Source organism: Felis catus, chromosome D1, assembly GCF_018350175.1.
Source record: "Felis catus isolate Fca126 chromosome D1, F.catus_Fca126_mat1.0, whole genome shotgun sequence".
In the NCBI taxonomy this organism is placed as follows: Eukaryota; Metazoa; Chordata; class Mammalia; order Carnivora; family Felidae; genus Felis; species Felis catus.
Genome location: NC_058377.1, coordinates 64,494,561 through 64,519,760, shown reverse-complemented (window position 1 = coordinate 64,519,760; position 25,200 = coordinate 64,494,561). Strand labels below are relative to the sequence as shown.

The 25,200-nt window shown below is 43.3% G+C and overlaps 1 protein-coding gene across 5 annotated transcripts in view; it reads right to left on the bottom strand.

The window, feature by feature from the left end:
- Positions 1-25,200, bottom strand: part of PPFIBP2 (PPFIA binding protein 2) — a 144,948-nt gene that overhangs the window by 94,335 nt on the left and 25,413 nt on the right. For all 5 annotated transcript variants that reach the window (XM_045038896.1, XM_006937067.5, XM_045038898.1 and 2 more), the window contains exons 2-3: positions 18,981-19,074; positions 540-742 (exon numbers count right to left, since the gene is read on the bottom strand). In XM_045038896.1, the coding sequence (XP_044894831.1) occupies positions 540-742; positions 18,981-19,044 (267 nt within the window). In that variant the 5' untranslated portion in view covers positions 19,045-19,074. The remainder of the gene's footprint in view (positions 1-539; positions 743-18,980; positions 19,075-25,200) is intronic.

The window sequence follows — 25,200 nt, the reverse complement described above, 5'->3', positions numbered from 1 at the left end:
TCTCCTTCTCTTAGAGACTAGCAGGTGTACAGCCTTGATCCAGAGAGAGCAGAAGAGGAGTTAGGAAACCTGCATCCCACTCGGGACAGAATGCACCAGGGGAAAGGGGTCTGAAGAGCAAGGGCAGCAGTGAAGGAGTAGGTGAGGTGACAAGGTTCTATTGCAAGAAACAAGGAGTGGGGGGCACGACCAAGTATAGAGACCCCAGCTGGGGATTATAACTCGGCATGTTGTACATGTAATCCTGCCTGGAAAAACGTTCATCCTTGCTCTCCTTCGACCCCAGATTTCCCCCTTCTCAGGGAGCATGACGGGAGCACACAGGCAGCCTGACTGTGTGGCTTAAGCTGCTTGCCTGGGCCTTTCCTGCTGGCAAGGACCACCCAGTGGGGGCTGGCCAAAGCTGGACGGGAAGCAGGAAGAGGCTGCAAAGTGCACAGATGAGGCAATAGTCCCAGGCAGTGTGGCATGCTGTAGGCCTCGTGGTTGTGTGGTTATGTTTCCCAGTGGTTTCCCAAACAGGCCAGGGGCCCACTCACCAAACTCTCCTTTATGTAGGCAGCTGTGGAGCCCGGGATCTGGCTCAGGAGGGCTGCCCTCTCCTGAGGATGCTCCAGCATCTCCAGTGCCAGTTTCAAGTCCTCAACGAGATGGAGCACTGGGAAAGGGTTCGTGTGGGAGGCCGGAGAGGCCAGTGCAGGCTCGCAGCTACTGTCACCGATATCTGCACCTGTTTTAGTGCCTGGAACGAAAGAGAGTCAGGAACTTTGTTAAGAAGGGTGGATGCCATGGGCAAGGGACTGGTAAAGAGCAAAGAGAGAAGAGATAGGGGAAAGAAGATTGGATAAGAAGATCACTAGAAAATCACTTCTGCCTCATTAGAATCATTCTCAAAGTAAACTCGGCAGTAACCATCTTCAATCCTGGGCACGGCATGGCAGGAAGAGACCGGACTGAGGTGAACAACTTGCCCAAGGAGAATGATGTACAGAAGCTCACACCCCTAGACAACTGGGAGAACACAGCCGGCCCTTCCCAGTGACCTGAAACACACTGGCTAAAACAATGAGCTGCTATTCCTCAGCTTTTAGATCCATCAGTTTAAGTTAATGTGGTAGGGCTGTCTGCACAGATGGCACCAAAAATTCCTTTCCTCCCTGTATATGTATTCCTCTCCTCTCCTCTCCATTCCTCCCACAGTGATTCCTGACTCTAGCCTGGCCCAGTGACACGCTCTGTGCAATACAATGCTGTAGACTGCCAGTCTCAGCTCTGATGAGGTTTAGTGAATCGGAATCTTTCTGGATTTTCCCACTTGGGGGACCTCAACATCCCCTAACGTACTCACACTTTAAAGCTGCACTAGTTACGGTGAATCCACATCTCATCCTCCCTTTTATGGACCATGAAACTCTGACGGCAGGGTCCCTGTCACAGTTGGCCGACTTCCTGCCATCACGGCCCTTGCCCTGCAGATGTCGAAGGGGCATCTGACTACATGCACGCATGCTTGGAGGAACAGCTAAGAGGAAGAGAGCTCAGACTGGGTCAGCTCTTTCTAATTTCAAGTGTCCTAAACAGGGGCTGTTTTTGCCTTTGTAAACCTCACCATTTAAACAAACAAACAAACAAAAAGTCTTCTTTGCATAAACACAGTGGTCTATTTTTCAAACCAAAGACTGGGGTGACACAGTCTGACAAAGGATTTCTGTGCTTTTTTCAGCAATAAAAAACACTTTAGAAAATGTGGTGTCGATAGTGGAATTTCTAGGACATTTGGATTGTTTGTAAGGCCAACAGGATAAAATACTTGGAATGCAGGGCTCTGCTGGAAAATATGGGCAATAGGGCCACCACATCCACAGTTACGGGCAGGCCTGACGTCTAAATCTAGGTCCCTCCACCCCGCTAAGAGCCAGCTTCCTAGTTGCCACGGCAGTTTTTGCAAGGAAAAATCCACACAGAAGGAAACAATTACTATTTGATTGCTGGTTTGCTTTCTGAAAGCACAGGATAGAGGGAATTGTGGGTCACAATCCACAAACAAGTTCATGGCTCTGGGGAGCTGGGAAACTGCGGATTACCCAGACTCTAGTGTATGATCAGCAGTTTCTAGGCCCTACAAATCTGATGGAGAGTTGACTATGAAGGGCCACAGCCAACCTCAGGGAAGAAAATGGACCGAGCAGAGGAAGATCCCCCAGTCTCCAATTCACTGAGTAATCCCTGACCATCCCAGACATGCTCCAACACAGATACCTTTATAAACAGAGGATAAGTCAGGCCAGTCAGGCCATGGGTAGGTGAAGAGACCAAGATTTTTATTAACTTTAGGTCACTCTGTGGTCTTGGACAAGTCTCTTCCTTTCTCTGGGCTCCTTCTCTGCCCTAAAGCCTTGGGATTCTTCCCTACCATTCAAGGGGTGTGTGTGTGGGTGTGTGTATCTGTGACTATTTTTGGATGTGGTATATGTATACATAAAAGACTTAAATCCCTGTATTTTTTTTTTTTTTTGCAATTTATATCAACATACAGGCTCACAAAATGGCCCAGAATGGTGAAACTCCTAAGGCCTAGCATTAACAAAGGCAACAATTGTCTAGAAGACTCAATTCCATACTCCACGTATTCCCTTCAGATAATTAGCTCCTACGGAAAAATTACAACCACAGGGGGAAACAAATCAGAATAGAACTACCAGCTACAACAAAGAAGAAAATATATGCCTTCATACTTGAGGGTAACAGAGCAATATAAAAGAGACAATAACATAACATATAACACAACATAGAAAAGAGACAAGGTGTTATTCCCCAAATTACTTCTCAGAAAAGAGCAATTCACCTTATACTCAAACCCTAATAAAGCTTCTCTTTAGGGGCACTTACTTTATTTTGAACAACAAAGCACTCTTTGGGGAAGATAGATTAGCACAAAGGTTTTCAATTTTATATGCACAGTGAGTTTTACAAACTATAGATGCCTGGGTCCTACCTCCAGAAGGTCTAAGATGTGATTTGGAATAATAAAAAGCTCCTTAGGTGATTTTAATGTGAAACCTAAGTTGAAACCATCTAAGAAACCTGAAACCTACACAAATCACCACAATGAATACTAAATTTTGATGTTTAGGGAGGTCACTTGGTAATTTTTCATTTAAGGAGGCAAAACAGATTTAGTAATTATTAGAGGAAATAAGACCATGTAAAATGCAAGCATAGGATTTTATTGAAAGCCTTTTAATGATCACTTCCAAAAGCAAGTAAGAAGGTATGTGGTAATAATTAGGGTTATTTATAGATGTTTTGGTTCTCCTCTACTTGGGCTCACAGCGGGATTACATGTCTGCCCCTTGTTTACTTATGGCCACATGACTTCCCTTGGCCAATAAACATGAAAGTTTTTAAGGACCAGTACATAATTCCCCATATCTCTTCCACCTGCTCTGGCCTCTGGTAATGGTAGAGAGTGAATCAGCCCATGTCCAAGAAGGATGATGACATGGACCAGAGCCCTCAGCAGATCTGGAGGGAACTTAGAGTATCAACAAGAAACAAACTTTGCTGTTTCAAGCTACTGATCTTTTAGCCTGTTCGGCTGCAGTAACAATCAGTCCTACTTCACTTATACAAAGTATGTATGTCACACAGTTCAGAAATACATATGTGAAAGATCAAATTTTTAAAAATGATCTTTTAATGGGTTCAAATGTAAGCAGCCATCAACTTAATGTAGACTGTTATATGTGTAAAATGTTAACCATAAAACAAAAGCTGGTAACAGGTATGCTAAAAAATAGAGAAAGCAATTCAAGTATATCAGTAAAAAAAGCCAGCAAACCTTGAAAGAAAAGAGCAAGAAAGGAACACAGAAGAAATATAAAAACATCCATAAAACAAGTAGCAAAATGGCAGTAAGTACATACCTATCAATAATTATTTTGAATGTAAATGGGCTAACCGCTCCAAACAAATGACATAAGGTGACAGAATGGATAAAAAAACAAAACAAAACAAGACCTGTCTATATGCTGCCTATAAGAGACTCATTTCAGACATAAAGACACATGCAGATTGAAAATGAAGGGATACAAAAAGCATTTATCATGCAAATGGAGGTGAAAAGAAAGTCTTAGTAGCAATACTTATATTGGAGAAAATAGACTAAAACAAAGCGTGTAACAAGAGAAAAAGGACACTATATAATCATAAAGGGAATAATCCAACAAGATATAACAGCTATAAATATTGATGCGCTTAACATGGGAACACCAAAATACATAAAGCATCTAGTAAAAAAACATAAAAGGAGTAATTGATAACAATACAATAATAGTAGGGAACTTTAACATCTCACTTACATCAATGGATAAATCATCCAAGCAGAAAATCAACAAGAAAACAGTGGCTTTGAATGACATTTTGGACCAGATGGAGCTAGCAGATATATTCAGAACATCCCATCTTAAAACAGCAGAATGCACATTCTTTTTAAGTGCACATGGAATATTCTCCAGAATAGGTCATGTATTAGGCCAAAAGACAAGTCTCAACAAATTCAAAAACACTAAAGTCACACAGTGCATCTTTTCCAACCATAACACTATGAAACTAGAAATGAGCCACAAGAAAAAGTCTGAGAAGAACACAAATACATGGAAGTTAAATAACATGCTACTAAACAACTAATGGGTCAACCAGGAAATCAAGAGGAAATAAAATAAGACATAGAGACAAATTAAAATGAAAATACAGTGGTCCAAAATCTTTGAGATGCAGTAAAAGCTGTTCTAACAGGGAAGTTTATAGCAATACAGCACACATCAATACAGAAGAAAAATCCCAAATAAACAACCTAACCTTTACCTAGAGGAGTTAGAAAAAGAACAAAACCCAAAGCCAGTAGAAGGAAGGAAATAATAAGATTAAAGGAGAAATAAACAAAATAGAAACTAAAAAAACAATAGAATAGATCAATGAAACCAGAAGCTGGTTCTTTGAAAAAAATCAACAATATTAATAAACCTTTAGCCAGACTGAGCAAAAAAAAAGAAAAAAAAGAAAAAATAGAGACAGGGCTCAAACAAACGAAATCATAAATGAAAGAGGAAAAATAACAACCACCACAAAAGAAATATAATGGATTATAAGAGCATAGTATGAAAAATTATATGCCAACAAACTGGACAATCTAGAAGAAATGGATAAATTCTTAAGGGCATACCACCAAAAACTGAATCAGGAATAAATAGAAAATTTGAACAGACTGATTACCAGCAATGAAATTGAATCAGCAGTCAAAGAAACTCCCAACAACAACAAAATTCCCAACAAAGAAAAATCCAGGACCAGACAGCTTCACAAGTAAATTCTACCAAACACTTACAGAAGAATTAATACCTATTCTTAAGCTATTTCAAAAAACAGAAGAGGAAGGAAAACTTCCAAATTCATTCTATGAGACCAGCATTATTCTGATACCAAAACAAGATAAAGACACTACAAAAAAAGAGAACTACAGGCCAATATTTCTGATGGACACAGATGCAAAAATCCTCAATAAAATATTAGCAAACTGAATCCAACAATACATTAAAAAAATCATTCACCACGATCAAGGGGGATTTATTCCTAGCATACAAAGGTGGTTCAATGTTCACAAATTAAGTAACATGATGCATGACATCAATAAGAGAAAGGATAAAAACCACATGATCATCTCATAAAAAGCATTTTCCAAAGTACAACATTCCTTCATGATAAAAACCCTCAACAAAGTAGTTTTAAAGAGAATAGATCTCAACATAATAAAGGCCATATATGAAAAACCGACAGCTAATATCATACCTAATAGTGAAAAACTGAGAGCTTTCCCCTGAAGATCAGCAGCAAGACAGGAATGCCCCCTCTCACCACTTTTATTCAACATACTACTGGAAGTCCTAGCAATAGTGATCAGACAACAAAAAGAAACAAAGGAATCCAAATTGGTACCTAAGAAGTAAAACTATCTTATTTGCAGGTGGCATGAAACTATATATAAAATACCTGAAAAACTCCACCAAAAACTACTAGAACTGATAAGTGAATTCAATAAGGTTGTAGGATACAAAATCAACATACAGAAATCTGTTGCATTTCTACATACAAAAAATGAAGCAGCAGAAAGAAATTAAGAAAAGAATGCTATTTACAATTGCACCAAAAATAAAATACTTAGGAATAAACTCAACCAAGGAGGTGAAAGACCTGTATTCTGAAAACTATAGAACACTGATGAAAACAATTGAGGAAACCACAAACAAATGGAAAGATATTCCATGCTCATTGATTGGAAGAACAAGTATTGTTAAAATATCCATACTACCCAAAGCAATCTACAGATTTAATGCAATCCCTATCAAAATACCAATAGCATTTTTCACAAAACTAGAATAATCCCTAGATTTGTGTGGAACCACAAAAGACCCCAAATAGCCAAAGTGATCTTGAAAAAGAACAAAACTGGAGGTATTACAATCCCAGATTTCAAGTGATACTACAAAGCTGCAATACTCAAAACAGTATGGTACCGGCACTAAAATAGACACATTGATCAATAGAACAGAATGGAGAGCCCAGAAATAAACCCATGATGATATGGCCAATTAGTCTATGACAAAGGAGACAAGAATATACAATGGGAAAAAGACAGTCTCTTTAACAAATGGTGCTGAGAAAATTGGACAGCTACATGCAAAACAATGAAACTGGACCACTTTCTTATACCACAAAAATAAACTCAAAATTGGATTAAGGACCTAAATGTGAGACCTGAAACCATAAAATTCCTAGAGGAGAATACTGGCAGTAACCTCTTTGACATAAGCCATAGACACAGTTTTCTAGATATGTCTCCAGATGCAAGGAAACAAAAGCAAAAATAAACTATTGGGACTTCATCAAAATAAAAAGCCTCTGGGACACCTGGGTAGCTCAGTTGGTTAAGTATCCAAAACTTGGTTTCGGCTCAGGTCATGGTCTCGTAGTTCTTGAGTTTGAGCCCCACATCAGGCTCTGCGCTGTCGGCGTGAAGCCTGCTTGGGATTCTCTTTCACCCCACTCTCTCTACCCCTCCCCCACTTACTCTCTTAAATAAACAAAGAAGCAAACAAATAAATTGCTTCCACGCAGCAAAGGAAACAATCAACAGAACTAAAAGACAACCTTTTGAATGGGAGAAGATGTTTGCACACAACTTAACACCAAAAGATCCCCAAATAATCCAATTAAAGAATGGGCAGAAGACGTGAACAGACCTTCAAAGACATCCAGATGGCCAACAGACACATGAAAAGATGCTGAACGCTGCTCATCATTAGGGAAATGTAAATCAAAACCACACTGAGATACCACCTCACACTGGTCAGAATGGCTAAAATGAAAAACATAAGAACCAACAGGTGTTGGTGAGGATGTGAAGAAAAAGGAACTCTCATGCAATGTTGATAGGATTGCAAACTGGTATAGCCACTATGGAAAAACAGTATGGAGGCATTTCAAAAAATTAAAAATAGAATTACCATATGGTTCAGTAATTCCACTACTGGGTATTTACCCAAAGACTATGAAAACACTAATTCAAAAAGACATATGCAGTCCTATGTTTTTTGCAATATTATTTGCAATAGCCAAATTAGGGAATCAGCCCAAGCATCCCTCAATAGATGAAAGGATAAAGAAGATGTGAGATATATACACATATATATGTATATACATGTGTGTGTGTATATATATATATATACACACGTATATATTTATTCACATGTATATATTTACAATTTAGAAAAATTGTAATTTCAGTATAGTTAACATACTTCTCTGAATGACTTATTTCACTTAGCCTTAGATACATCCATGTTGTTGTAAATGACAAGATTTCATTCTTTTTATGGCTGAGTAATATTCCATTATATATGTGACCAATGACCATAAAATATCATCCACAACTTTTTTTTAATGCTTATTTATTTTTGAGAGAGAGAGAGACAGACAGACAGAGTGTGAGCAGGGGAGGGGCAGATAGAGAGGGAGACACAGAATCCGATGCAGGCTCCAAGCTCCAAGCTGTCAGCACAGAGCCCAACACAGGGCTCAAACTCAAAACCCGGGACATCATGATCTGAAGTCAGACATTTAACTGAAGTCAGACACTTAACTGACTGAGCCACCCAGGCGCCCCTCATCTACAACTTCTAGAAAACCTGTCACTCAAGATTAAGAATAAAATAAGGATGGGCTCTGCGCTGACAGCACAGAGCCTGCTTGGGATTCTCTCCCTCTCTCTCTGCCCCTCCCCTGCTAGTGCACACACGCGCCTGCTCTTTCTCTCTCTTTCTCAAAATAAATAAACTTTTAAAAGAGAATAAAAAGAGTACATTTTTCAGATGATGACTCATGCAATTTATCACTGAATTAATTTTAAAGGATCTACTTCATGAAGAAAGAAACTATGGCAAGCAAAAAGGTGTGGGATGAAAGAACCAACTGTGTTAAAATTATTTGTTAAACAAAATAAACACTGCCAATTAAAAAACATAATAATTTGGAGGATATGGATTAAGATGACATTAGAACTCTGCACAAAAAATAATGTGGACATGGGGCGCCTGGGTGGCGCAGTCGGTTGAGCGTCTGACTTCAGCCAGGTCACGATCTCGCGCTCTGCGAGTTCGAGCCCCGCGTCGGGCTCTGGGCTGATGGCTCAGAGCCTGGAGCCTGTTTCCTACTCTGTGTCTCCCTCTCTCTCTGCCCCTCGCCCGTTCATGCTCTGTCTCTCTCTGTCCCAAAAATAAATAAACGTTGAAAAAAAAAATAATGTGGACAATGGGGCACTGATAGAAATCAAAGCGTTCTAAGAGTCATGTATTAATGATGAAGCATTACTCTTCTTTAAAGATATTTATCTTTAGCCTTCATGGTAAGGAGGCATGTTAAATATATAAGTATGAGCCTTAAAAGAATAGTAATATACATTTAACTTTCTAGCAGAGATTAAAAACAACAACAAAGGCCAACAAGACAAAACCAAAAACAAATTAAACACACACACACACACACACACACACACACACACACACACACATTAACTGGATAAAATGATAAAAACAAATAAAAAATCATCTGAGTAGTCCTGTAAAATAAATAATTTAAACTATAATTTGAAGCATTTGAACCATAATTTAAATTTCTTTTCCAAAGAACATTTCAGGCCGAGTGTTTTTACAAGTAAGTTCTATCAAACCTCCAAGAAGTGAAAAATTCTGCTCTATTTTGTTTGAGTGTTGGAAGGGACTGCTCCCAGCTTATAAAATACAGAGAACTTGCCAGGACAACTTGTAGTCCAGAGTGTACATGGCGCCCCCGGAACCATACAGCTCAGCAGTCCTGAGCACGATGTAGGGGATTCCAGGCCTTCTCACTGAGGAACTTGGACACACGAATCTCAAACACAAATTTTAAAAACCAAATCCCATGGTGTGTAAAAAAAGAGAGCATGTTGTGACCATCTAACCTAGGAAATGACAGATCAAGCAGAGCTAAACAGGAAATAAAAAATGAAGTGATACAACAGAACAACAAAGGACAAAGAACTCTGTCCCAAACAACGAGAGATGGCACACCGTGTTCAAGCACATATGAAATATTTTTTCCCCCAAACTGACCACATACTTATTAGAATGACTAAAATAAAAAAAGACAAGAAATAATAAGTATTGGCGAAGATGTGGAGAAAAAGGAACCCTCATATACTGTTGGTGGGAATGTAAACTGCTGCAGCCATTGTGGAAAACAGTATGGAGTTTCCTCAAAAATTAAAAATAGAATTACCATATGATTCAGGAATTCCACTACTGGGTATTTACCCAAAGAAACAAAAACACTAATTCAAAAAGGTACACATACCCGTGTTTATTACAGCATTATTCACAATAACCAAAATACAGAAGCAACCTATGTGTCCATGGATAGATGAATGGATAAGGAAAATGTGATGTGTATAAAGGAATATTACACAGCCATAAAAAGGGGTGAGATCATGCCATTTGCGACAACATGGATGGACCTAGAGGGCATTATCCTAAGTGAAATAAGTCAGACTGAGAAAGACTAATAATACCATATGATTTCACTCATATGTGAAATCTAAAAGTAAACCACACAAATGAATAAACAAAAAGCAGAATCAGAGTTACAAATATAGAGAACTGATGGTTGCTACAGGTAAGGGGGTTTGGAGACTGGGTAAAATGGGTGAAAGGGAGGGGGAGATACAGGTTTCCAGTTAAATAAGAAGAGGGACACAGATGACTGGGTCAGAGGGACACGACCTGAGGACTCGACCTGTCACCACTCACTCTGAAGATGGAGGAAGGGGATGGTGAGCCAAAAAGGACAGCATTACATCAGCCAAGGGGCCGGCAGTGGCAGACTAGTTGTACAGAGAAAACCCTCGAAGGACACCCCAAAATTCAAAAACCCATGTGCACACACCTTTTTAAGTAGCTAAACTGAAGGAAATCTTCCGAGCTCAGAACCTCAAAGGAAAGAGAGCATTTGAACTGGTGTTTATCCAGGATGCCACTGCCGGTTCCCTGACAGTCTAACACCTGGGCCACAGACCACTTGGGGGGACAGAAGACAAAGTTTAGGCTGATCCAAGGGAGAGGTCAGATGGGAGACCTCTGCACGAAGCCAGGATACAAAAGGGCAACACCTTCAGTAAAGTAGAGAAGCCTACCCTACAGAAGGAAACTGGGCCTAGAATCTGGAATAAGAACACATACAAATAATTTGATGTTTAAAAAAAAAAAAAAAAGAGGAGGCTGAGTGAAGCCCAGAAAGTGTGAGACAAGTAGAAATCAGACAATAAGATTGTTGAAAAATGGTCAGATGAATTAATCATCAAAATAAATGTATACAGACGACACCAGCTGGTTGAAAGACAGGTATTGTTAAACTGGTTAAAAAGTAAAAGGGTACCTATATCCCATTGGCAAAAGATACATCTAAAACAAAAGCACACTGAAAGCTTGATACTGAAAAAGGATGGAAGAAGGTCAATACCAATATAATACCAAGAAAAACCAAAACAAAGTTGGAATGGACAGATTAACACGAGAAAAAATACTCTTCAAGACAAAAAACATTGCTAGAGATGAAGAGTGTTACTCTATGCTGATAAAAGTGTTCACCAGGAAGGTAGAACTCTAAAAGTGTATTCATATAATACAAAACACAGCTTCAAAATATAAGGCAAAATACTCAGAATTATAGGGAGACAAAATCCACCATCTAGTAGAATTTTAATATGTATTTCTAAGAAACTGATGAGATCCAGCAGACCAAAACAATCTGTAATGATAGCAAAGATTTAAACAAAGTGGATGTAATGAACAAATACAGAACATTGCACCTGACAATTGGGAGAATGTACACACCTTTCCAGCACACATGGGACATTAATGAAAGCTGACAGTGCTCTAATCAAGGCCACAAAGCAAGTATCAATAAATTCCAAAGAATAAGTATTAGAGACCACTTAACCACAACACATGGAAGTTAGCAGTGAATTGAAAACATATTATTATTGATTGGTTTTTTAATTCGGTTAAAATTTTTTTTAATGTTTTATTTATTTTTGAGAGAGAGAGAGAGAGAGAGAGAGAGAGCGTGGGGGAGGGGCAGAGAGAGAGGGAGACACAGAATCTGAAGCAGGTTCCAGGCTCTGAGTTGTCAGCACAGAGCCCGATGCAGGGCTCAAATGCAAGAACCACCAGATCATGACCTGAGCCAAAGTTGGACGCTTAACCAACTAAGCCACCCAGATGCCCCTTAATTTGGTTTCTAAAAGAGAATAGATACATTTAGGTAAGCAGAGAAGAAAATGACAAAAACCATTCAAGTAAGTTAAATATGAATATATATTAAGTATAGATACAGAATGCATATTTATTCACATATACTGTGGTGGTTAATTTCATGTGTCAACTTGGCTAGGCCAGAGTACCCCGGTATTTGGCCAAACCTTAGTCTAGATGTTTGTGAAGGTATTTTTTAGACAAGATTAACATTGAAACTAGTAGGTTGTATCTAATACAGATTGCTCTCCATAACATCAAATTGGTGAAAGGTCATAACGGAAAAGGACAGATCTCCCTGGAAGAAGAAGGAATTCTGCCAGCAGCTGGCCTGCAGACTGGAACTGCAACATTGGCTCTCCCTGGGTCTCCGGCCTGCTGTCCTATCCTGGAGAGACTGAACTTGCTAGCTCTCATAATCACGTGAGTCCATGTCTTAAAATCAACCAGTCAACCAGCATTTCTCTCAGAGATCTCTTTCTCTAAACACACATGGACAGGCACACATACACACAGATATGCACGCATGTGCGCGCGCACACACACACACACACACACACACACACTATTGATTTTGTTTCTCTGGACAACCTGGACTAACACATATACATATTTATGTATTTACAGAATAAATAATAAACACACCACACACATACGATGGAAAGTCATCAGCAAAGTCAGTTCTTTGAAAATAATAATAATAAAGATAACCCTGGTAAGACTGATCAAAAAATAGAGGTCATAATTAAGCACTATTAGGAATACACAACAGGTATAGCAGATCTTTAAAAAATATGATAGCCATGCTTATGCTAACAAAATTAAAGATCTTAGTAAAATGCACAAATTTTTAGAAAAATGCAACTTGCCAAAACTCAACTAAGAAGTTAAAACCTGTTTCTAACCATTAAAAACAGGAAATCTTTCAAGGAGAAAATACCAGGTCCACGTGGTTTTGTATGTCAGTTCCGATACCTACAACTAGAGCAGGTATTTAAGGAACAAGTGAGAATTCCAGTTTTACTCAAACTCTTTCGGAGAACAGAAAATGAGGCTGTGCAGCCCTGAAGGAGTGGAGGAGTTCTCTGTAGCAAGGGGAAAAATCAAAACGATGGCTGTTGAACAGTGCTTGCCACCATGGCCCATTCCGACCTCTTTACACAAAGGATAGATAGTCTTGATAGCTCAGGCCTCTGGTCACCTCCAAACTTCCACTCTGACTGTGCCCAGGTCAGAATCAGAGCACAGTGCTCTCCACCTGAATCCTGAGTGGGAAGCAGGCAAGGTTAGGTTCTCCCACCCCCTTACTCATGACTGCTATATGCCGACCTACCTCAGAGAGGACCTGGACCAGACCAGTTAACTGAGCATGTGCAGAGCATGGACTGATCAGCAGCCTTCAATGCCATAGCCATTCATCAGTCAAAGTGAATAATCTCAGTCTTGACCAGAACTTACTCTACCCCAAATCTAAATCTTAAAAAGAAAGAAAGAAAGAAAGAAAGAAAGAAAGAAAGAAAGAAAGAAAGAAAGAAAGAAAGAAAGAAAGAAAGAAAGAAAGAAAGAAACACCAGACACTAATCAGAGTTCACAGCAAGGCCCAGAGCAACCTCTTTTTAAAACTGTCACAAAACAGACCCCTTTTAACTCTTCCTCATCGATGGGTACAGCTTGCAGATGACTGCATGCACGACCCCCTGCTACAGTGAAGAGGAATAAGTGGCCATCTGTGTTCTGACCATGGGCTTCTCTGTACTACTGCAGAAATGGCCTCCCAGAGCAGCCACTGAACCTGTCAGCCCACAAATTAAGCCAGATGCAAAATGAGCATATGTGGCAGTTGCCCTGGGTCATGCAGAGCAATGTACTTAAGCAATATGTGGTTCAATTTCAACGGTCAACAGTGTAATTCAATTATAGTATTATTTGTGGGCCGAATCACAGGGATTAATCAGGAGCAAGAGCAAAGGTTAACATTGTACCGGAAGCTACAACAGTGGTCTTTTGTACTAGAAACATAATTTTTAACAAGGGTCCTGGGGTCTTTCAGTCACCTCCTTCCAACTTTCTGGTACAGAATTTTAGGGCTCCAATCAAGCACAGTCACACCCAGGAAACATCCATTCGGGTTTCAAAAATTCAACCATATAAGGAGTTTCATTTAATGGTCCTGTTTCTGCTGGCAAGGGATTTCTTTTCCTCACACCTCCAGAGCCACCAAGTGCCCTGAAATAAGGGTCACCACACCGAGGCTCGGAGACAAGTAAATTTGACACTTGTGCATCAGGATGTCCTCTCAGGGTATTTCTGGCCTGGTTGTTTACAGGAGTGATAATCTCCTATAGTGTTTGCATTGTTTACATCGATTTGGAGGAAGGAGAATATTCTTTTTTCCCCATTAAAGACCTACTTACATAAATACTGAGATCACATGCCCTAAGTGTACTCTTCTAGGAAGGAGTTTTGGAAAGTGAACCTGAGCCTAGCACACTACAGAGTAATTAATAAAGGGAAATCTCTTGTCATATAGTGTTGTGCCTAAGAATCATCATTGTTGAAGGAACTGTCCTTTTAGGAGGAATCCATGTTGTTTTTGCATGAATGCTTGCGATATGGGATGTGCAGGAAGCCTACAAAAGTTTCTTCCATTGAAATAAAGTGGTAATTGTGTTTTCAGAAAGTGAGAGAACACAGTCCTTGGGTGCTCATTTGAGCACCTCAATGGATGCAAAAGCAATTGTGTTTTGGTAGTGTTGGCATCACTTGACACCATTCGACTTCAAATTAATAGGTGAATAGAAATACAGAAAGGACGATTTAAATGTTCACAGACAAATGTCATTTCTGCAGGATTTGTGGCATCATGATGTGATACCACGGTTTTCAAACTTTCTCTTAGCTGCCACCCTTTCAGCAGAGGAACCCTCACTTGGAAGTCTCATGCGTCTGAGAGAGAAGAGAGCAAAGTCACTCTGGCTAGGGGACCAGGAGCAAGCACGGAACCGGACCCCATTCCCAGGTAACTTTTCTCTCAAATGGCTTCACAGAGCCCCCAGAACTCCACTGCACAGCATCATAAAACCAGTACAGATATGAAAGCAGCCCAGAAGAAACTCAGATGGCCCTAGACTGGAAATCCAGCACTGCGACCCTACGTGGTAAAAATCATAATGTCAGTGCTAACCTCAACAAAACAAACTAACTTATACCAACTGAGCACTAAGTGCCTTACCTCCATTAATTTAATCCTCCCAATAATATGAGATAGGTACAATTATCACTATTTTATATATGAGGAAACTGAGCTCAGAGGGATTAAACAATCTGCCTAAAGATCCCATGGCCAGTCCTAAGTGACTGAGCTGGAATTCAAACTTCAACGGTCTAACCCCCTACTCCACACTAACAAGCATAAAATCTCTTTTTAAAAAAATTTTTTAAAACCGTTTATTTACTTTAAAATTTTTTTTTTCAACGTTTTTATTTATTTCTGGGACAGAGAGAGACAGAGCATGAACGGGGGAGGGGCAGAGAGAGAGGGAGACACAGAATCGGAAACAGGCTCCAGGCTCTGAGCCATCAGCCCAGAGCCTGACGCGGGGCTTGAACTCACGGACCGCGAGATCGTGACCTGGCTGAAGTCGGACGCTTAACCAACTGCGCCACCCAGGCGCCCCAAAACCGTTTATTTACTTTTGAGAGAGAGAGAGAGACAGAGTGCAAGCCAGTGAGGAGCAGAGAGAGAGGGAGACACAGAATCCAAAGCAGGCTCCAGGCTCTGAGCTGTCAGCACAGAGCCTGATGAGGGGCTCGAAGTCACAAGCCTAGAGATCATGACCTGAGCTGAAGTCCGACGCTTAACTGAATGAGGCACCCAGGTGCCCCACAACCACAAAAACTCTTAAACTCTTAGGTCCAGTTTGGGCCAACCACCTTGAATATGAGGAGGGTATTAATAATCTTGCAGAAGAGTATCCTGCACAAAGCTATTCAATAATTATCATTCTTTTCATCACAAATGGCGTAGAATATATACCTTCCAGACATGCACTAACTACTTCAATGTTCAATTATCTGCCAAATAGCTCCTGTCAAATGTCTGTGTGAGCCAATTATTACTTGAGAGATGGTTCACAGAACATGCCAATCACTGAATCTTCAAAAAAAAAAAAAATCAGCGCTTTGTTATTCCAGAATAATCAGTGAAAGGTACCAAGAAAAGAATAAATGAAGTTCAGCACACAGTCAGGTAAAAGGATATATATATATATATATATATATATATATATATATATATACACACACATATATATACTAATAACTGCGCCCTGAAAAGGAGAGCCTATTCACAAAAGTAAATAAAACGTGTATGTGACAAATACTTATTAAACACCTAATACCTAATATGTGCTGCGGACCAATGGAGGCACCAGGGATGGAGCAGCAGAGCCTCTGTCCCCATGAAACTTACAATCTGGTGTGGGAGGCTGACGATACACGGGGAGACAAATGTGAATGTAATAGGTCAGGTGGTGAAAAGTGCTATAAAGAAATATAAACAGGATACGAGGACAGAGTGGTGGGAGGAAAAGATGCTAATTAGAGAGGGTCGGGGGGGACCTCTGTGATGTGGTGACATTTCAGCAGCGATCATATCTGAGGGTATCTGGAGGATGGCATTCCAGCTAAGGGGGCAGCACACACAAAGGTCCTGAGACAGCCAGTGTGTGGGCTAAAGGGAGATAAGCCAGGAGGAAAGTGGTAGGAGGTGTGGCCATACATGCAGTCAAAGGCCAGATCGTGTATGGAAGGGCTGGGTGTACTGAGGACTTCAGATTTTATCCTGAGATGGGAAGCCATTGACGAGCTTTGGAGAGAGGAATGCTGTGGTTTGAAGTGAGTTTCAAGGATGGCTCTGCTGCTCTGTGGGAGACAGAGGGTAAAAACGGCCAGGAGCCTGACAGATAACAGCTAGGACATGTTACAGTGCCACCAACAGGGGCAACAGCACAGAGACCACTCAGAAGACCATGCATTAATCTTGCAAATCCCAGGCGAGTCTAGCAAGGCCCGCACAAGCCTTATCAATGAAAAACACAAAACACAAATGGGTGAAACAAGGCCCTGAATAAATAAGAACTCTAACATGTCTCTAAAGATGTAACATAATAAAGATTTTTTTTTTAATCCCTCATTAATTTCTCAAAAGTTAACATTTTATAGGGCTTACTACGTGCCAGGCACTGTTCTCAGCACCTTATGCATGTAAGCAAAGCAACCTTCTAAGGAGGGTACTATGATTATTCCCATTTTAGATGTGAGGAAACTGAGGCACAGTCAGGTAAATAGGTTGTTGTAGAGGCAGGATTTGATCCAAGCAGTCTGTCTGCAGGTGTTTCTCCTGACCAATCTGCAAAGAATGCCTTAGAATGTAGACTGTTCCAGGCACAGCTGCCCAAGGAGCCCTTCTAGAAGGAAGCAGCCAGTGTGGATGATGAAGGAAAGAGAAGGAGGGAGCAGTTTGTGCTGGAAATGCAGGGGGATGGGCCTCCTGGGTCTGTACCACCCAGTCCCAGGGCCCTTCCTCTTTGTCCATCCCAGATCCTCACCAGCAGATCCTGGGTTAAGGCAAAGCCCTGAGGGTCACATGCTGCTCTCTCAGAGACAGGGTATTTTGCTAGAGGCTTCATCATTTTAGGAATGCCAATGTGGAGAAATTAGGAGGCAGGAAGCAGGACTGGCCCCACACCAGCTGTCTTCTTTAGAAGGTGTCCATTCAGCTTTCACAGCCATCCAAGAGCTTTGAGGTCGGAGGGCCTGACCCTGTGGCTCTGATCCCACTGCACATGAGCCCCTGATGGCTTCCAGATGAGACTCTACAAGAACTGCTAGGAAATCCGTACTCTTGACTGTTTCCTTTCAAGGGGGATTTGGAGGCCCTCACCTAGAACAGGACATCCCAATCTGTAGAGCCTTGGAGAAGCAGAACATTATCAGGCCTCTCAAGAGCTCTTATGTTCACTGAGAAATGAGGAGCCTGACAGATGACAGCTAGGACATGTTACAGTGCCACCAAGAACATGAAGAAGCTTCACCACACAGCCTCTCCCACCCAGGTGCCAACACCCACAACCCTCGGTGAATCAGACTGTCCTCGCAGGGTGGAAGGAAAAGCAATTGCCTGGCAAGGGGCGGTGTCCAGTGCCCATGCACATCCTAGGCTTTAGCCACACTCAGCCCAAGCCCTCGTCCCCGAACTCCTCCAGCCGCAGCTCTGCACAGGGAGGAGCAAAGTCCCAAAGAAGCATGGCCAGTCAGCAAATAAGGCCGCTGACTTGTCATCTGGTCAGGGCAGAAAGAGGACCTTGGAGCCTTCCAGAAAGATTTTCAATGAGAGGTTTATTGTAATCAGTATGGGCTTGGGTTCCCCCCACCCCCACCACCATCAAAGAGTTAAGCAGCCCAAACAGCCCACTGGTGCTCCTTTCCAATTAATCAGTTTCACGGGATCTTTTCTGGGGACTATTCTTAAATGGCTAATGTGGACCTGAAGTCAAACAGTGGCCGAACAGGTAAGAAACAATATGGCATAAGGAACATTCTTTAGGTGAGGAGGTGAATCCATACCAAACTGCCTCCTGATTCCCAAGCACACTGGAGACCAGCTGGGGAAGGGAGCGGACACCCGCATGAGGCACCAAGGTCTCCAGACTTTGAGTTTTGTCTCAGCTCACCTGTGATAGGCCATGCTGTACTCTGACAAATTTACAGTAAAACCTCGGACAAATTTACAGTAAAAACAATCTTAATGCACCCAAACTGCCTCTCGGCCAGGAGCCAAAGTGTGCTAACATATGGCACACCCACGTTGCCTCGGCAGAGACCTAACCTCACGCCAGGGATCAAGGTGTTCCACAAGTCTGAACTCAAAAAAAGAGACGGCATGCACAATAAAATCAAATAAATCGACCGAGGGGCTTCTCGCTGTGCCAGAAAGAAAGGTGGAATGAGAGAAAACAGTCTTTGAGGTGTAGAGGACGAGCCATCAGTTGTTGGGACCCCCTGACCCCCTGACCGTACCTGCAATGATCCCGTCCATTTGCTCCAGGGCAGCTTCTAGCACGTGACTGGCATCCGAAGCCATGGCTCCTCTCCCCTCAGTCTTCTTGTCTTACTGAAAGTTCAAGCACAGGACGAAGGAAAAGTTGCAGAGAGGCCCACATTACGCAGGCAAGACCGCAAACCCTCCTCTTTCAACATCACGTGGGCCGCTCTAGCAAGAATCCGAGCCGGCCACCCCCCGGTTCTGCTGTCTCTAGAGCCTCTCCCTCCTGGCGCGAGTGATCCGTCTCCCGCGGCTTTAGCACACTATCCCATTCACATCTGAGATTAAGAGCCGCCATTATAGTCCCAGGTTCCAGAAGCTGCAGCCAGCACGGGGGAATCTCCCTTATGAGTCGGAGAAAGGGACTCAGTGAGGACGTGCCCTGCAGCAAGCGGGCGTCAGGAGTCTCAGGAGGCACGTCTGTCTTAGAGCCGCATCTGTCCCGCACCTGCAACGCCTTCGTCGGGTAGGTGTGATCCAGGCCGAGAGTCCTCGGCTGCCACTTTCCTGGATGGTCAAAAGTGCCTGGCCTAGAGGACACACTGTTGTGGGGAGAGCTCTGTCCCAGGAACCTGGAAAATTCCTCTCACCATCTTAGTTCTAGACTACCCAACACCACGCAAAGTGCAGCATCCCACCTCCTCAGGACTGAAGAGCTTCTCCCAGGACACAAAGGCCACCCTCCCCCCAGGCTGAGTCTCCCGTGTAACGGAGATGGCAATTGGTTCTATCTCTGGACAACGCTGCCTCTACGAACGGTCTTTCAGCTAAACAGTCTTCCTGCAGCCTCTTCTCGTTTTATTGCTTCCCTGGTGGCAGGGAACGACAACTGTATTTGTAATCCCTAGTTCACACCTATAAATGGCAGGCAGGAGCTGTTGTTTGCTCCTTCAGCAAAGCCTGTGCATGCGTCCAATGGGCATAAGTGCTGTGGAGAACCGGCCTGGCTCCTCTACCCAAGGATGGCCCGGGTCAGGAAACAGAGGGTCCTGGGGGTCTCGGCTCCTGTTCCCTGTTGATGTTGGACTTTCAAAGGGAAGAAAGGAAAGTGAGCAGCCACAGAGAAGTGGCTTTGGAGATGGTATGGATAAAGATTTTAGGACCACAAAGAACCACATTGGACTATACCAGGCAGTAGCTGTTAAAATAGACTGGGTTCAAACCCTGCTCTACCATTTACTATGTGATCTCTGAGCCTAAGTATCCTCATCTGTAAAATGTGGATAATACCAGCACTTAACGCACCAGGTTGATGTCATGATGAAATGAGGAATTAATATTTCATAGAAAGTACTCAGTACATTTCCTTACAGATAGTGAGTGCTCAACATATGTTAGCTGTTTCTGTTTTTGTTTTTGAAGTGAGGCAACGATCTCAGGATGTATTTGTGCCAGGACGGTGCACTGGATGAGAGACTTTAAACTAAATGAGGTAGGCTCAGGAACAGAGAACCCAGGTAAGTCCAAGAGGCTGGTTCCCCTGGAGGAGGTAGGCATGGCAAAGAGAGATAAGCAACTATTTGTGTGGAGAGGCAGGGCAGTGATTCATAGGAGCAAAGGCCAAGGAAGGTCTGCGAACAGGCACTGAGCCTCAGCAGTCCAAGGGCCATTGCACAATCAACACAGGAGCATGAGAACGGGAGCCTGCAGAGGGGGTGGGAGGCTCATCAGCACCTCAAGGCTGTGGCAGGAGCTACTACAGGAGGCTGCAGCAAGGGACAGAGCTGCCACTGCTGAGAAGAGCAGCCCAGGCCACTAGAGACCCCAAACATGTGCAGATCTCATGGGCTGAATAGAAGCAAGCTTGGGGGTTTGGGGGATGAGAGTAGAGGTAGCAGGGAAAGGGCACACAATCACACACAATTATTGCAGGTCAATAATCCACACATTCCCACCTGTTCAGAGATATTAAAAGTCTGAAATAGTTCCCTCTGAAGACTTCCCACTACTCCTAAGGAAAAGTCCACACTGCTCACTCACTGGGACCTTCAAAAGAGGCAGTGTAGGATCCGGCCAGGCCAACCCCATATTGCTCTCTCCATTGGTCATGTTCCAGCAGCATTGGCCTCCTGTCTGTGCACACACACACCCCCCGCCCCCCCCGCCGATACTCCAAGACCATGTCTTCTTCTGAAACTTCACACCTGCTATCCACTCAGCCCTGAGCTCGCTTTCCCAGCTCTCTGCATGGCTCATTTATTCTCATCTTCCGGGTGTCAGCTCCCATGTGTCATCTGAGACAGGCCTTCCCTGCACACCTCCATCTATAGCAGCCCCTTCCAAGTGCAGCAGTTCCAAAGTATCTCGTCCGTATACTTGTGTGCTTGCCAACTGGCCTTGCTCACCCTCTCCATGGAGGCAGTGGGGCCCTGTCTGCCTTGTTCACCCCTATATGCCCAGTGCCCAGCACAGTGCCTGGCACAAGGAAGCTTATGAGTGAATACTTGTGAATAAATTGATAGATCCCTTTCACCCACATTCCCTGAACCCTGCTGTGCTGGGTACTGGGGAGATATTGACAAATCAGACCTAGTCTCTGCCCCCACGGAGCATGCAGTCTAGTGAAGACAAAAGTATAAACAAATTAACGATGACACAGTATGGGGTAAGCTGATAGAGGCCAGTATGCAGTTTCTCTGGGTCTTGAAGGATGAGTAGAAGTTTTCCCAGAAGATAAGGGGGAGAATGCTATTCCAGGCAGAGGGGATGGAAGGATGGAGAAGCATGTAAGGGCAGGATGTAATTGGCAAATATCAAAGTGGTTGATGAGATTACACCAGAGCATCCAGCTGCTCATGATGAGTCAAAACCTTTCACAGAATTCACATAAGTGTAACGAGGGCAATTAATAAGAGGAGCTTGGGAATCACACCCACTGCCAGTGCACAACAAACCAAGTGGCCTCAGATGTAAACATATCAGATCTTTAAGAAGATCTCGTATTTGAATAGGCAGGCCCCATTTGGGGCCTTACTACCAGGGTAGAAAGGAGAGGACAGTTAGAAGGTGCCAAGCCTGGAGGGTCCAGGCTACAACCCCCTGCAACAGAAGGGCCATAAGAGGAGGCCCACAGGCCTTCTGCCCAGGGATGAGTTTGTACTTGGCAAAGAGCAGGTTGGGTGGACCCATGGGAGGTGGTGTGAAGTGACACATGAGTCAAAGGTGTATCATATTTAAAACCCAGGAGCCCGGGGCCCGTAAGGTTGTGAGTGCTCAGAAGCCAGACCTGCTTAGGGCAGCTGACGAGCTCAGTTCCAGACCTGCTGGGTCTCAGGTGATGGCAGGACACCTGTAAGAAGGGGCCCTGCCAGCTTCTGTCACAGGGCAGCTGTGAGCTGTCAGTGGCGTGGGGTACAGAGAGACTTTTGAAGGGCCAAACATGCCATCAATGTGAGGCCTCAGGCCCCCATCTGCGAGCACAGACACTCTCAGAACAGGGAAGCCACAAGGTCACCAACCATTCCTATTCTGGCAGCTAGTAGGCATTTTCTCCTCTGACCACTGTTGAGGTTAGAGCTCCTGTCATTAACACACGATGGGACAATCACTGCCCTCAGGGAGGTTGGAGCCTCAGAGGCACACATGTCACACACCACATTCAGTGTCTGTTCATCCCTGCAGGGGCACAGCACCTCCCCTGGGAGCCTGGGTTCATCAGGGATGTGGAGCTTACGTGCACGAAGCTCCAGAAGTTGAATGCCTGGAGGCCTCCTGGAGAGAAGCTAGGTGAAGAGGCAATGACCCAAAGGGGCCGGGAGAGAGTCGGATTCCAGAAGCACCCCAAAGGTACAAGCGAAAAGCAGGGCAACTTCTAAGCGGGTGGTGGGGAGTGGAAGTGAAATCATGTTCTCTACCAACGAGAGGGGAGCTATAGCAGCCAGCCAGGGGCCTGTCACAGCGTGGATGCTGGGGCAAGAGATAGTGTGCCTGGGGGACTCCCTGGGGGCGGGGGGAGGTGCCCCCAGCCCAGGAAGGAGAGGAGCAGGCAGAGGATGACATGGCTCTTAAGGAGCTTAGTACAGTGACAGCTGTTGTGGCCCCAACCAGTTTTCATTCTCTCTGGACACGTGGACTATTAACAGAGCCCTGCATTTGATGGTGAAGGAACAGGAGGGCTTCTCTTCTTACCAAGTGACTAGCTCACGCTTAGCTACAAAAAGAAACCGGGAATGTTAAGAAAAAGTGTAGCCCATTCACCATTCACCCTTCCCTTCACCTGCAGGCCTCTCTAGATGCTGTCATCCTCCTATCTGAGATGATGTCCCACCAACATAGGGCTTTACCCTCTTTGCCACCAGCCAGACAGAAAATGACCCTGTAGCTATAGAGAGGAACTGTCTTGTTTCAGAATGACAGCATCTGGTGACAGACGTCATAGCCACATGAACTGCACCACACAAAGGTCAGTTTGGCACCTCGAAGTTGATAAGGGTGTAGGATTAGGGTTCTGAAATTTAGAAAGTGAGCCTCAATTAGCCACCCGTTATGTGATGCACTCTCAGGCAAGCCGTGATTTAGATAGTGCATTAAGCTTTCATGTTCAGCAAAGTAGAATCAGAAGTAGGCAGGAACTGTTGATTCAGATAAGTCTTGGGCAAGTAGCCTTGACTTATCCCACCCATAATGAATTGCCAGCTTCCATTCCATTTTATAAAGTACTTTTCCTTTAGTAAAAGTGGTTAGAGCTGCAAGTGTTTCGGGCAGGCTGGCACTGGCCAGGACCAAAGAAGGAATCAGGAACAGATCCAGAGTCCCTGGTACCCCTGCTCCTTCAGGGTCTCCTGTGCCATGGACACAACTGAGCCAGATCTGGGATGGGACTCCTTGGCGGCTCCGTCCAGATGAAGGGATGGGGGTGGGGTAGGGTGGGGACAGTGTCCCCAGCTAGAAGGCAAGGCCTGAAGAATGAACCCTCAGCCAAGAAACCACCACCACCAAACTTTGGACTCATCACACACCTCCTCCTTCTGCAAATGGCCATCAGGTGGTAAAGAAGTGTTGTGTTATCACAACCAACCAAAGCCTTTCCCCCATAATTTACAGATTGCCCATAAACCAGAACACTCTTAAACAGTTATTTTAAGAAATCCCTCTTGCTATGCCTCTGCTTGGGAGACAGCTTCTTAGAAGGATATAGGAAATTTATCTCTTTGGGATAAGAGAGCAAGAAGCCATTTTCAGTATTAAGAAAAAATGAAGATGTTAGAAGACACAAGGGAAACTGATGGTGGTGCCTAAATTTTCAATCACATCCCATATCAGTCAAGAATACCTTTCTTTTCAAAGGACAAAGGAAAAAAGAACATAGTCTGGAGTTAAAACATGCACTCTGCTGCATAATGACTGTGGATCTTTAGACAAGTTATTTAACCCCTCTTAGACTCAACAGTCTCATCTGTATCAGGATAAAACCAATCTCATTGCTACCAGTGAAAGTAAACAAGATAGACCTCAGGTAAATACAGCAGATTGAACCCAAACATCTAAATTAGCTACCCACTGAAACAACAGTAGAGAAATTTATTTTGAAAGACATAAACCCACAGGGACACTGAGAATATGCTAGCAGAGATAAGGGAGATGCCAGGGCAACAGCTCTGCAGCAAACATAAAAGGACAGCTGGTCCATGTTGGAGAGCTTCCGAAAGCTCTGGGAGAGATTTCTCCAGCAACACGAAATTAACAGGACACCTCATGCTTCAGAACACCCAAAGAGATTTATGTATGGGGAGGAATTTGTTTAATTCAATGACAAGAAAGTTGAAACTCAAGCCAATGACAAAAGAACTGCATGGAAACCAAAAAGTAAAAGTAACCATGAACCTTACAGTGAAACACCTCGTAGCAATCTAACCGGAACTGCAGGGGCAGCATGGGGTCGGGGGAGAGATGAAAAGTGGTTGTGCTCAGTGGAGGTGGGACTGGAAAGGGAGCAGATTCCTCACCTCCTGGAGTGGGCACTCAGAAGTCACTAGATAATGACAACTGAAAACAATTAATAAAGCAGCAGAACAACCATTTTTTTCCCCCAGCAATATGGATAAAAATACTAAGAAATGTAAAGTGGCTGCTTCTGAGGAAGAGCAATGGGGTTGGGTAGGCAGGGAGACAACAGCTGTGTTAACAAATCGTATACAATTATTTCACTGTTTAAATTGTGTAGATGTATAGTAGTGATCAAAATCAAAACACTTA